At 42.7% G+C, this 14,749-nt stretch overlaps 1 protein-coding gene across 2 annotated transcripts in view; it reads right to left on the bottom strand.

Moving 5' to 3' along the window:
• Window positions 1–13,579, bottom strand: part of Senp2 (SUMO specific peptidase 2) — a 35,481-nt gene extending 21,902 nt beyond the window's left edge. The window contains exons 1-6 of one of the 2 annotated variants that reach the window (XM_034515050.2): window positions 13,344–13,579; window positions 11,647–11,705; window positions 10,106–10,239; window positions 8,249–8,315; window positions 6,114–6,204; window positions 1,245–1,413 (exon numbers count right to left, since the gene is read on the bottom strand). In XM_034515050.2, the coding sequence (XP_034370941.1) occupies window positions 1,245–1,413; window positions 6,114–6,204; window positions 8,249–8,315; window positions 10,106–10,239; window positions 11,647–11,705; window positions 13,344–13,444 (621 nt within the window). In that variant the 5' untranslated portion in view covers window positions 13,445–13,579. The remainder of the gene's footprint in view (window positions 1–1,244; window positions 1,414–6,113; window positions 6,205–8,248; window positions 8,316–10,105; window positions 10,240–11,646; window positions 11,706–13,343) is intronic. The other variant, XM_034515051.2, reaches the window with a different exon arrangement.
• Between the last annotated feature and the right edge of the window lie 1,170 nt (window positions 13,580–14,749).

The following is a 14,749-nucleotide window of genomic DNA, read 5'->3' as shown; positions in this document are numbered from 1 at the left end:
CTCCTCCTCAGTCTGATTACTTTCTTCTGCCTGCCATAGATGCCCAGAGCTCCTCACACTATAGTCTTCCCCTGAATCACCTTTCAGCTCTCTTGAATTATATTACATCAATCTGTAAAAAAATCCAGAAACGTCTCTAACTCTGCCTTCTTCTCAAAATTCCCATCACCTATATCCAGAGTCTACAGGAAAGGTCTTCTTGCATGTTTCCTGATCACTTTAAACAATGTTCAAAACTGAAGTCAGCATCTGCCCCTTAAACACAAAGGGCATCTTGGTCAGTGACTTATTTATCCAGAGCTGAAGTTTGGGCCTTGGGTTCTCCCTCTAGGCCCTGTGCTACTATTCTCAATTGACAAACGTGTTCATAAGACTGACTACCCATTGTTCTAGAATCTACCTACACAGATCTCTTAAAACAGTCAAGTTTATCTTCTTAAAACCCCCAGAGGACCTCTGGCCCACTATTCCCTTGGCCTTTCTGCTGGATTATAAGTTATTTATGTAAAACTCATGAAGGCAGGCAGGGGCCAAATATATTTAGGATTCAGACACTAAATTCCTAAAAACGAGTGCAGTACCTGGGACTTGAACAAATATTTCTTTGATGAGTCACAAATAGCTCACAAAATTATCTACCATATTAAAATAGCTGATGGTACTGGGGAATGCCAACGACAGAAGTAATTCTCAAAACCCCTGAATAAGTGAAGATCTCAAGAGAGAATGAAGGTCTGTACCCTCACCACACTAAACACTCTGAAAGGTGAAGGAAAAAGATGAGGGGCACATCATTTACCACCTTTACTTAATCACACTTATTAAGGTTTTTATAAGTAAGTTAGAAAAGGCGTCATGGTGCATGTATGTAATCCTAGCACTCAGGAGTCAGAGGCAAGCAAATTTCTGTGAGTTTAAGGCCAGCCTGGTCTACATACTGAGTTCCAGGACAGCCAGGTCTATGTGAAGAGAAACATAAAATTTAGAAGTAATCTCTTCCTAGAAGGACTCCTTTCTCTTCAGTGGACCTAGCATCTGAGTGTCTAGAGTAGCTCTGACCGCACAGCAACAGCAGGTCCTATGAGTCAAAGTAAGGGGGAGGCCAGGTAGGGAAGGGATGCTGGAACACTCATCATCACCATACCCCTTGGATACATTTTGAATTTTATGCCATAGTACACAAACCATTACTCAAAAAAATCATTAAAAACATTTCTTTAAGATATCAGGCTAAGAGTGTTTACCTCCTCCACGGTGCAATGGGGACGCCTCACACCCTTGCCACCCTCTTCAGAAACCATCTCTGTTACACCTTGCTCCTGAGGTTTCCATGTTAAGGAACTCTCTGGATTGCTTTTGCTATGGCGACGACCACTTGGCCTTCTATTATAGCCTTCTGATTTCAACGTAAAACTGGAGAATAAAAGAAAACAAAAGACTGTATCATGGAATTGAGATTTAAGCTTGTAGGTCATCCAAGTGTTCTGCTGCTCTAGTTTAAGAGCACTCGTTTCTAAACAATCACCATTTGCAAAGTTAGATATACCAGTATTTCATTATGGAATGCCTGTTCTGACCACTAGAGCTGCCCTCCTCACAGACAGGATTCCAACCCCAGCCCCAGATTTAGCCCCCACTGCACATGCCTCTCTCTTGAATTGTCTACTTGTCCTTTATTCACTGGGCACCATGGCAATGCTACATGCTAGCAAACTCTATACTGAGCTAGTGCAGCATGCCTACAGTCCTAGCTACTCAGTGCAGCATGCCTACAGTCCTAGCTACTCAGTGCAGCATGCCTACAGTCCTAGCTACTCAGTGCAGCATGCCTGTGCCACTGCCAACAGTGATCTATTAAGGTAGTGTCAAGTATCAGGCAGGTTTCTCTGTAACAGGTCACTTTCCTCCTTTATAATTAGTAAGAGGTTTGGGGGAGACATTGTAATGTTAATATAAGTATTCTAGGTCTTATCAAATTCCTACCTTAGCTCAACCAAGGCTCATCCATGCAATCATGACAGTCACAAAATGGTAATCTTTCTCATGCCTTCTGCACTCTCTCAGCGTTTTCCTATGGAGATCTATCTTCCACAGTATACACCCACCCACAGGTATTGGTGTTATGACCTTTATTCATTTTGATGTTTAAATTGTCCCTATTTGGCCACTAAATACTAGTCAACTTTTTCCTCAAGCTGGCCTGGAGTTTCACTAGTTTTTGTGCCCTCCTTCATGTTCTGATATAAGATAGTCTTGTGTCAACTACTATTTTCCCTTCTACCTGTACAATTTATCTTTCACCCAAATTCAGAGCACCCCATTTTTAATTAGTCAGTTAGCCTCCCCCGTTCCCCCAACCTCCCGTTTTCTTTTTGAGACATATAACCCTATATAACCCTATATATATAACCCTAGCTGGCCTGGAACTGTCTATACAGAGCAGGTTGTCCTTGAACTTGACATTACCGGCCTATGCATTCCAAGTACTGGAATTAAAGGTGTATACTACCACAGCGGGTTTTCATCTTACAATGTTTTAAATTTAAATATTTATTTTATTAGTTTATATATAAGTGTTTTTTGTCTGCATGTACAGCTGTGCAAGGCATGCATACAGTACCCAGAGAGGCCAGAAGAGGGCGTCAGAACTGTGGTTGAAGTACTGGGAACTGAATATGGCTGGGTCCTCTACAAGAGCAACAAGTGCTCTCAACCCCTGAATCAACTCTAAGGCCACCTAGATTTCCATTTTAATTATAAGTAGTTAGCCAAGGATGGCTGGATTCGCATTTGTATGTGTTCATGTTTGCATGTGTGTACTTGTGCATGTAAAAGAGGCTAACATGCCTACCTCCACTGCTCTTCACCTGATTTTTGAGGCAGGGTCTCACTGGGCTTGGGAGCTCATGAATTCAGCTGGCCTGGCTGGCCAATGAGCTTAGGCATTTGCCTGTTCCACCCACCGCCAGCACTGTGGGTTAGAGGTGTGCAGCTGTGGCACAGATTTTACACGAGTGCTAGGGATCCAAATTTAGCCTGTACAGCAAGCACTTTATTGATTTAACTATCTCTCAAGCCCAGAATTTTTAATAAAGACTCTAACTTGAAAGAGAAGACTAAAATAAACCAAGGCAGTAGGCAGACTGAAAGAAGCCCTGGGGTCTGGCTGGGGAACAGAAAAGGCCAGGTGGAAGACATGTAAAGTAGTAAACAGGTGCTGAGGTGAGGAAAGGCACTGTGCATATGTAACTGCAACAAGATACTTACAGATAAATTCATGCAGACGGGAGAGTTTCTTACAACTTAAAAACCATGAGAGAGCTTAAAAAAAAAATCAGGAGATGAAAACAGAAAAATTCAGAGTTCAGAGCCAACTAGGACTACATAAAGAGTTCAGGACAGTGAGTTACATAATAAACTCCAGTCTCGTATGAACTATGTGGTTGAGACCCTAGGCAAAACTAAACAGAACAACAAAACAAACAAAACCACAAACAATAACAAAACCAAATAAAACAGCTTTTTAGGAGGGTGTTTTTGTTTTTTGAGTCACGGTCTCTTTATGTGACCCTGGTTGTTTTGGAACTCAGTATGTAGACCAGGCTGGCCTTGAACTCAGATCTGCTGCCTACCTCTGCCTCCCATAGCTGGAATTAAAGATCTCCACCACCACAAAGTTTTAAAAGGAACAAGGCAAGAGAAGAGATGAGAGACCATCAAGTTAGATTTCCAAGCAGTAGGAATTCTAGAAGGTGACAATACACAGAGGACAACTGACAAGGGAGCTCAGAGGGCAGAGGAGCTTGGTGCCCTGCCACATAACCTGGATTTGAATCTGGAGCCAGCATGATGCAGAGAGAACTGCCTCTCGCAAACTGTCTTGAACTTTTACACACGTACTTACTAAATGCATAAAAAATTTAAGAGAAAAAAACTATTGAAAAAAATAATATTTAATAGACCTGCTATGTTCAGTGTATAAAATATATCAGGCTATATTTAAGATTTATGTACTTTTCTGTATACACACACACATACACACAGTTTTTAAAATGGTTTTTAAGGAGGCTGCAAAGATTGCTCAATGGGTAAACGTACTTGCTACTCTGCAAAGGACCAGGATTCAGTTCCTAGTACCCACAAAGTGTCTAATAACTGTCTGTAATCCCAGGGTTCTAATACCCTCTGCTAGCCTCTGTGGGCAAAACATTCATACACATAAACACAGATACTATGTTTCCATTTTCACCTAATTCTAGGATGGTTTTTATTTCCCTTTGACTTCTCCCTTAATCCAGTTGTCATTCAATAGTGTGTTGCTTAGTTTCCATGAGTCTGGGTACTTCCTGCTGTTTTTACTGTTGTTGATATCCAGTTTTATTACATTGTGGTCACATAGGATGCAGGATATTACTTTAATCTTCCTACATTTGTATTGAGACTTGCTTTGTGTTCTAAAATGTGGTCAATTTTGGAGAAAAGTATAAAAGCTGCTGAGAAGAAAGTATACTCCCTAATGGACACCACACACTACCAAAGAAAATACCCATACCCGGTACCAGGAATGGGCTGGCTCTTTTTTGAGTTAGTGGCTAATGGAATCCTATACACCAACCCCCTAAACATTACAGGTTATTGCCAATGCTCTTGATTACCCTCCAGAACTTGACAATAATACCCTATTCCTGAAAAACATCAAATACTTGAATCACAGAACATAGAGAAATCTAGCTGGTACTCAACTGAAAGCTTAAACCACATTGGCTAGTTTTCACAGTGCTGGAAGGTGCTATGATGCCACCAGGAGAACATAGTCACCAACCTCCCCAGCCATGAGCCCAGCAAGCTATAATGATGGTGCAACAATGGCACATTTTATGGGAGTAACCAGCCAGTTCTAATTAGATTTAAGGCCTGCTCCATGAGATGAAACCCACATGGACATTGTCAATAAGGCCAAGAACCTTATTAAGGCAAGATAAGTCATTGGGCTCTGGAGTGGGGGTGGGGGATTCACTATTACTATTTTGCTGAATGGACATAGCAATAAAAATGACTCTTAACAAACCATGGGTATAACCACAGACCAGTGTATCTCTCAACTCTCATAAGACAAGCTTCTCGCTGATGGTTACTAACACAGAAACCCACCACAGGCCAATGGACAGAGAGAATAAGTGACTCTGGAACAATCAGCCCTAAATGGGTTGTCTATATCACACCTCTCCCCTCAATGTTCAGGGATCTACGCAAGGGACGGCAGAAAGACTTGTAAGAACCAGAGGCGGTAGGTAAGAGTGGTAAGAAAACACTCTTTTCCATACACAGGCAGATGTACCTATGAACTCACAATGAGACTGTGACAGCATGCACAAAGGCTGTGTAAGCTAAAGCCAAACAAAAGCCTAACATGGCAGTGGGTACAAAGTCCCATCTCTAGCTGAGGAGATATTGGTATCTGACTGCTTCTAGGAAAGAGAAAGTCAGTTTTCTTCAGTGGAGTGGCACCAGGTATATCTATCATATCTATCAAGGCAGGTCTCATACTCAGGAGTAGCTAGCAACACAAACTGAACTCAACGGAGGATGAGAAGGAGAGACAGGGAGAGGAGGCGAGAGACAGGGATGAAGAAGAGGAAGAGGGGGAGGGAAGGGACAAGTTCTTCAGTGGGCAGGGAGGAGGGGGAGGGTCTGGGAGGAGTTAAGAGATGAACATGATCAACATATATTGTGTGAAATCCTCAAAGATGAATAAAAACATAAAACGGGCTTGCAGAGATAGCTCAGTGATTAAGAGTACTGGCTGCTTTTCCAGAGGACCAGAGTTGGAGGTTCAGCGCCCTCTTGTGGCCTCCTCAGGCACCAACTATGAAAGTGCTACACAGGTACCTAGGCAAAATACCCATACACATACAATTATTAAAAATAAAAATATTAAAATGGTTTTCAAAACCAAATCATACTATAGACATGTAATATAGTTGGACAAGAAACGAATTCAAATCTAAGTAGCCATGTGATACTCAGCTATTGCCCTCACATTATGTAATAGAACACAGTGAAAACACCTAGAAGAGCGAGCCTCGCTTACAGAAGAGTACAATTTAACTTACCCAAAGGAAGGCAGGACTCTCCGTGGCTGATCTCGGGTCACTGTCACTCTGATCTTTGGATAGTCACTTATTCCGTTAGGAGATTTATTACCTTTAACAACAGATTTGTAATGAAAAAAAAAATATACCAGTCAACAGCCTGAATTGGGACAGAAAGCGTATTTACACGGCAGAACTAAATCTCTATTTTTTAAAAGCATAGTAATCCAGCACAAATGTTACAAACAAATTAAAGAAAAGCAATGGCAGGGCTAGGAGTGTAGTTCTGTGGTACAGGACTGCCTAATGCGTATGAGATCCCAAGTTCAACTTCACTACCACAGAACCACAACAGTAATCAAGTAACTGATATTAAAACAGTACATATAAGCCAAATTCAATTTACATAAGCCTTAATGAGACTTTAATAACCCAAGCCTATCACCAGTTTTCAAGTCCTTTGGAATTACTTTTTAATCGCAGAGTATAATGGTTTAATGTGATGTGTCTGGGCATCACTGGAGATGACATAGCCTTCGATGGCTAATCTTTAGTGCCAACTTGACTGAAGAGACTGGTGAGCTACGTCTGGGTGTCTGTGAAGTTTCCACAGCAGACTAAAAGAGGAAAGGCCACCCTAACTGTGTGGACTGCAGTCTTGTACTAGGAGGAGGAGGGAAGGAGACACAATATTCTCCCTTTTCTTTGCCTGCCAGTCTGCGTGAGGGAAACCGCGCTCTCCTAAGGCACAAGATCCCACTACTCTGATATTCCTCCCAAGAAACCACAGCCCAAGCCCTCTAAAACCAGGAGCTAAAGCAAACCTTTCTCCCCAGTTTGTCATCTCTGTTGTCAAATGTCAAAGAACTAGTACACAGGGTCCACATTTACCCATCTTTGCACTTCTGGCTACACAAGGAGCCTTGATTAACAAGTTTGAGGAGTCTAGCTATAAGCATCGTTTCTTAGCTCCTTCTACTTCAAACTTCTGAACCTCACCTTCTCTAACACTGACTTTCACTATGTCCCCCTTCTCCTCCTCTTCCTCCTTCTCTCAAACTACAAGTCAATCCACAAGGCAGACAGCAAAACCATTTCTCAGAACTCTGGCTTCCTCGGAGCTTTCCTCACAGTAACACTGTGTGCAGTATATACAATGACAAGTCCACTCTCGGGTCTAATGACAATCTCCAACTCTATACAGCTGCAGGAATTAAGAACTTAAGACTGCTCAACAGCCGGGCCAAGGGCGGTGGTGGCGCACGCCTTTAATCCAAGCACTTGGGAGGCAGAGGCAGGCGGATTTCTGAGTTCGAGGCCAGCCTGGTCTACAGAGTGAGTTCCAGGACAGCCAGGGCTACACAGAGAAACCCTGTCTCGAAAAACCAAAAAAAAAAGAAAAAAAAAAAAGACTGCTCAACAAATACACAATGAACTCTGAGAGCACAGACACGGTCTTCTGTTACTCCTGACCATTAGACGCAGTGCTGGGCTCACAGTAAGTTCTCTCAGAAATATTTTTTAAAGATTTATCTTTATTATCTTTAAATTACATGTATATGTACATATGAGTCTGTGTGCGGATATGTGCATGTGAATACAGTCCACATAAAGTCCAGAAGAGGGCATCACATCCCCTGTGGAGCAGGAGTTAGAGGCAGTTGGGAGCTGCCTCATGTGGGTGCTAGGATCCAAACAGGTCTCTCTGCAAGAGCAATAGGCACTCTTAAATATCTAGCCATATGCCAACCCTTTCTTATTTTTTAATCAGTAAGTCTTGATCTGAAGTCACATAAGAACCATGCGTATAAACAGTAAACACAGCAGTCAACTCAGAAAAAATTATAAAGGAGAGCGCTGGGTTAAACATCCTTCCTGTGAAGACCTGATGCTGATACAGACATTTCCAACTTACCTCAGGGATGTTCAACTGCTGGGGTCCAGGCAGACATCCCCAAAATCCAAAAAACTCTAAAACCAAAGATATTTCTAGTCCTAGAAATTTAAGATAAAACTTATATTTTGTTTTTATGGATGGTAACAAGATTATGCCTTTATTTAAATCCTAATCCAAACCGGTGTTTTCTTTTCACATTCTTAACACGTAGGGGACACGGCTGTAAGCACAGGCAAGCAGAAATATCCTGACCACTCACCCAGTTTCAGCATGCTGCTGCAGGATCCAGAACTCATCAGTTCACAAGATGAAGAGTTTGAAAACACCTAAAATAAAGCAGTCACTTCTAAAGTTGCAATTTAAAAACATTTCTGATACAAAAGCTCACTCAAGTCATGATTATTTTCAAGCTTGCACACAGAAATAACACCATTAAGATAAAAAAAAAAAAGCAACAAAACAGTGTTAAAAGATAATTACAGACTTCCCATAAATACTTAAATAAGAAAAGAAACAAATTTCCTTTTTCAAGGGAGAAGCAGTAAGTAGCAGGCTGACCGCACCCTCACTTTACTGCAGAGGTTGGTCTTGCTGTCTATTGTAATGCCTATTGTAATACCCCAAGACCTGGAGTCTGTATGTAGACCTGTGACCCTCGCCCCCAAGTTATTTCTGATTGGTAAATAAAGACACCAACAGCCAATATTTGGCCAGAGACATAGGTGGGGTTTAGGTTTCTTGGAGAAGAAAGTGGAGGAGGAAGAGATGCCAACATAGGTTAGGTGAGCCATACAAATGTGGCACGACTGCTGGCCAATTAGAGTTAAGAGCAGCCCAGATAAAACACAGTAAGTAATAACGGGGTTGTCTATAGGAAAGTAAATTCTAACAGCATAGAGGGTAGGTATTTGCCCAGCTCTTGTGCTCTTTAAGGATTTCTGTAAATGTAAAGGTTGTGTGTGTCTTTTATCTGGGAACTAAATGGACAAAGGTGGAATAGAAACCCTGGGTCAGAATAACAAATTTTCTACAAAACTCCACTCTGTTCTTTTGTTTTTAAGACAGCGTTTGACTGTAGCCCAGGCTGGCCTGGAACTCACTATGTAGCGAAGCTAGTCTCAATTTCATAATGGTTCTTCTGTCTCTACCTGCTAAGGATTACAGGCATTAGCCACTGCACCTGGCCTTGCTTTTCCTTCTTGTTTTTAAGTGAGGATGTCACTAGACTGTCACAATGGTCTTGAATTTCTAAGGTCACCTACCTTAGCTCTCCTGCAGCTGCCTTCTGAACACAGAATCACAAGAGCATACCACCAAGCTGAGTGAGCTAACACTATTTAAAACAACTCTTGCATTTCTCCCCCTCCCCGTCTATCCATGTGTATTTGTACATAAATGTGTGTGTTAGTGCACATCTGGCAGGACTTAGTTCTCTCTTTCTACAGTGTGGGTCCTGGGGATTGAACTCAGTTCTTCACGCTTAGCAGCAAGCGTCTTTACTCACTGAGCCATCTTGCTGGCTCCCAAATATTCTTTATAAATATTTTTAAAGTATTTAAATTATTAACCTTTAATTTTTTGGCCTTCATATCAAAGCTAATAAATGCATGATCATTTATGAAAATAAATCAATCTAAAGTTAATTCCCCAAAAGAATGAGAATTTTTTAAAAATTTATTTTACTAACGTTTAGTTTTTAAAAACTAAAGACAAATATCACAGTGTATAGGGCTGGAGATATAACTCAGTAGTAGACTCATGCCTAAGATGCACATGGCTCATGCCAAGTACACCTTTAATCGAAGAGGCGTATCTCTGTGAGTTCAAGGCCAGCCAGGACTTTGTAAAGAGACCATGTCTCCACAAACGAACAAACAAAAAACAAAAACAAAACAAAAAACAAACAACAACAACCTAAGCCACACACACAAAGATATATAAGGCCCAGGGTTCCATCTCCATGATAGATAAATAAATAAATAAATAAAATTAATTAATTAAACAAAACAAAATAATAACAACAAAACCCACAAATGAAAAACCAAAAAAAAACAAAAAAAAAAAACAAAAAAAGGAAAAGAAAAACAATCAGTACCCAAGTCCCAGCCCCACTGACCTCTCCTGAAGGGGCCACATTCCGTGTTCCATTACAAGCAGAAGATACCATGGGTTTTGTGGTCAGCTGGAGTGGGAGTCCAAATAAACTGGCAGCATTGTAGAGACTGTTCTTCACTTGGTGAATGAAGCAATCTATAAAGTATCAACCAACTATAAACACAGAGCACTAAACGTTCAGAAAAAATTATACTTTAAAAGAATCTTAGTTCTTAATAAAGCCTTACTTCTGAACACCAAATTAAAATGTACCTATAAAAATGTTTTTAGGCCATCGAGATGTTAGTGTATGACAGTGCTTGCTGCTCAAGCCTGGCAACACTAGTCTGATCTCCAGAACCTGTACAAAGATGGAGAACCAACTCTACAGACTTGTCCTCTGATCTCCACAGGCAAGTCACAGAACAACTCCACTCACACATGTGCATCACACACACACACTAGGAAGAAATACTTTTTCAGACTGATAAAAGGAATTCTAGTGTGTGAACTTGTGTTAGTCAACTACCTGAGCTGCTACAAAAGCATTCAACTACTACTGTGGTAAACCACACACTGGTTCCCCAAGAAGGGATGTGCAGTAGCAGCTTTTGAGGAGTGAGTTTTGTAGAGTGCTCACAGTGAACCTTCACAGAGACACCCACCGGCATAAGTGAGCACACACTGCTAGGCATGGAGAGCCACAGGGAGACAGGGAGCACTGACACTCACTCACTAGTTAGCCTGTCTGTCCCAGGCAGGTAACAATGATTGCCTTAAACAACCACCCTCCAAGCTCCTGATAAATCTTGACTGACTGAAGGATAATGCACACAGCTCCTGAGCATCTGTGACAAGAAGAAACTATCCCTCTACTGAACCAGATACATCGGACCATCTCAAGCTCACTTCTTCCTGGTACCAAGGATTACAAAACAGAGAAATAAACAAATGGGGGTGGGGATGCCTCAGTGCTCCTCCACTTCCCTCTTTCATAATACTACTTTCTTCTCACTTCCTGAACATCTATGTTGCCTATAGTTTCTTTTTTTTCTTTTTTCTTTTCTTTTTTTTTTTTTGGTTTTTTTTTTGGTTTTTTGAGACAGGGTTTCTCTGTGTAGCCCTGGCTGTCCTGGAACTCACTCTGTAGACCAGGCTAGCCTCAAACTCAGAAATCCGCCTGCCTCTGCCTCCCAAGTGCTGGGATTAAAGGTGTGCGCCACCACTGTCCGGCCTTTTATTTTCATCTACCAGTCAGATACAAGAAAGTAGATGTGTGATGACAAATTAGATTGGTCCACTCAACCAGATGAATCAGATCAGTCAGTTTGAACTGGCTTCCTCCTCCTCTTCCAAAAACAAATTACCTTTATTACAGAAGTCTTTAGAACTTTAAACACACATTCAACACACACCTGAAAACAGTCACCTCTAGGAAAGACAATGGCGTAGGGAAAGAGCAGGAAAGAGGAAACTTCTCATTGTTTGTACTTTTTATCTTTTCAGTTTTATTCCATGCATGTATTTTTCCTACTAAAAGAATGAATTAAAAAAATGTAGTACCTAATCTTGGTCTTTTAGCTGGGGTTTCATCAGTGTCCAGTGCAGTAGAAAACAGAGCGCTGCAAAGAAAGGAAAAGATGTATGTACATAGGTAATACATGCATTTCTATAAATAAACTTACTCAGAGCTGGAGGGAAGACTCCGTGGTCGGGCATGTGTTAGCATGTAAAAGACTGTGGTTTCCTCACCTAGCACCAAAACAAAAGCTTCGTACTATACAACATTCCTTCCCTTTTGTCCCACGCAGTCATAAAATGAGATGTCAGGTATAAAGTAGAATGCTATTTCTAAACCTTAAGAAAGACTCAATACCCTCTACTACATAATGATGTATAATCTGGTCAAATGAAACCAACATATCATTTGATTTGGGGACACTGATCCTAAAAACAGCCTTTCTTCTTCTTCTTTTTTTTTTTTTTTTTTAACTTCAAGTGACAATATAAGCAGCCTTAAGAGATAAGGTATTAGTTGGGAGTTGGGGGTGTGTGTTGCTTAACTGTCCCCCAACCCTTACAGCCCAGAGCTGGGGACTGAAGACAGGACAGGTATGACAGACAAGCACTCTACCTCTAAGGCACACCTCTAGTTCTTAAAACGAATCGTCACCTAAGACATGAACCCCTAAATGTAGTAAAGAACAGGTTATTACAATTCATCTAGAATTAGGCCCCTAGAATTCAAGGTGGGCCAGGAACACATTCACACACAGGTGCAGGGCGGCACACTGCATGACTCTGAGGGACTGTGAATGAAAAAGTGAGGTGATCACCAGTTCTGTTCCTTAAATATGCAGTTTCGTTGTGCACCAGACCCGGCATAAAACACTGAGACAGAATTAAACTGTCCGTTCTTATGTAAGCACCACTTTGAGAACTTTATAACATCTTAACCTATTCTAATCTGAACCCCATGAAACGGTAGAAACCATGTATCTCTGGAATGCGTGCTACAATTTAGCTAACAACCAGTTTCATCAGTGACCTATATTCCTGGAGTCACCTATGAATCATTTTGATCTACTTCCCCTAAACCAATCTTTTGCCTACTTCTCCTGACCTGGAAACAAAAATAATCACCATCATCATAATAATAAGCGAAGCAGACATATCAAAGAATGGAAAGGGAGGGAGGGAGGGAGGGAAAGAGAGACTTAGGGGAAGTACTGAAGTTGCACAGTATTTTGTTTTCTAAATAAATTTTTAGTTAAAGGGGAAGACACTGTAAAGTAAATAAAGGAGTATATGCTAAGTACTAATATTTGTTATTTTCTTCTAATTTTAACCGAGTCTTAAAAGAGTGTGGTACGTACTTTCTTTCTGCCTCTTACAAGGATGTTAAAGAACTGGACCATTCTCTTTCCCTGCAGCCCAACACACACACACGACAGCTGCTGTCAAACAAGACAACTGCTGTTCTTCGGTGCGAAGACAACAGTACTCGCCGTCAAACGACTACGGGCAAACTCCTAACCTAGTGACTCGATCCTGCGCTGACCGCCCGCGAGGACACCGGGCGACAGGAGTCGTATCCGGCGAGCAGCACATCGCCGGCCCCCCGTTCCCCTTCCGCTCACAGCTAGAGGAACGGACTCCCCCCCAGGCCTCCGCGGTCGCGCAGCCGCCGGTTCCCACAGGCCCGCGGCGCCCAACGCCAGCGCGGGGGAGGGGACCCGACCGGCGCGCGGCCACCTTACCTGCTGGAGCGCCGCCTCTTGAGCAGGGCGCGGGCCCCGGGCGCGGGACGCTCGCACAAGCGAAGAATGGTGCCGAGAACCTTAGCCAGCCATCTGTACATTCCAGGCCTGAGCAGCAGCGGCGGCCGACACACCCCGAGACGCGAACCCCAGAGCTGTCGCCGCCGCTGCCGCCTTCGCCGCTTCGGCCGTAGCCAGGATCAGGCGCGGGTTTGTGACGCCATCAGAGGGCCCACAGATTCAACGTTCCCCGGGCTATGGGTGGACTCTCTAGAAGCCGCTGACGTCACCTTTTTCCGCCCAACGGGAAAGCGGCCTCCGTAGTCTGAGCATGCGCAGCCTGGGCCTGCTCCCTGCAAGCCTAGCAACAGGAAGCCGGACCGGCAGAGCGGGCTCTTGCGCGGGTCTGATTGGCAGGCTGAAGGGCGGGGCTTTCTCTTTAGCAGAGCCAGTCAGGAGTCGATCTCGGGACAAGGCCCACAGACCCAAACCACGTGTATCACTGCTGGGCTAGGAGAGCTACCCAAGCAACCGGACAGTGGGGGGCTCTGTAAAAGAATGTGCGGAGTGAAAATAGGTCAGGTTAGTATTTAACGTTTTGCGCTTTATTTTGCATATACACTGGTCTCATACTTTACCCGGATTGCCCTCACGTCCACAGCAACCGAACGCAATACGGAATCTTATACGTGTCATAAAAACCAAAGGTATATAGTAGCAATTAAATCATGTGTTTAAGACACTAGAGCTATCCGCTAGCGTTTTGAATCAGAGTCTAAGTACTAGGGCCCATACTGCACTCTTAAGGTCAAGTCTACTGGGAGCGACATTTACATTAGATAATTATAAACTAGAATACATGGTCATTCGCTGCTGTGATGAATGAGTGCAATGGAGCTAGAGATGCTGGGGAGTGGGTAGGGCAGAAGGACACAACTCGTTAGGGAAAGCTTCAGAGAAACAAGGACCTAATGATTCCTGTGGGCTTCTAATCAGCTTGTCAGGTAGCAATTCTCACTATTCTCTATGTGAATGTATACACTTTTCTTATCAGAAGGAAAACTATTAGAAATAATTGTAATAATATCTCTTATGGATATAAGCATAATGCCTGGGAGTGTAGTCCCTTGAACTATTAAAAAATAGGCTCTGTGCCGGGCGGTGGTGGCGCACGCCTTTAATCCCAGCACTTGGGAGGCGGAGGCAGGTGGATTTCTGAGTTCGAGGCCAGCCTGGTCTACAGAGGGAGTTCCAGGACAGCCAGGGCTACACAGAGAAACCCTGTCTCGAAAAACCAGAAAAAAGAAAAAAAAAAAAAGGCTCTGTTGTCTGCTGGGCATAGTGGCACATGCCTTTAATGCCAGTACTTAGTGGGTAGAGATAGGTGGATCTCTGTGAGTTAGAGG

This window comes from Arvicanthis niloticus, chromosome 12 (genome assembly GCF_011762505.2).
Source record: "Arvicanthis niloticus isolate mArvNil1 chromosome 12, mArvNil1.pat.X, whole genome shotgun sequence".
Classification (NCBI taxonomy): Eukaryota; Metazoa; Chordata; class Mammalia; order Rodentia; family Muridae; genus Arvicanthis; species Arvicanthis niloticus.
Note: the sequence above shows the minus strand (reverse complement) of the source record. Positions and strands in the feature narration are given on the sequence as shown.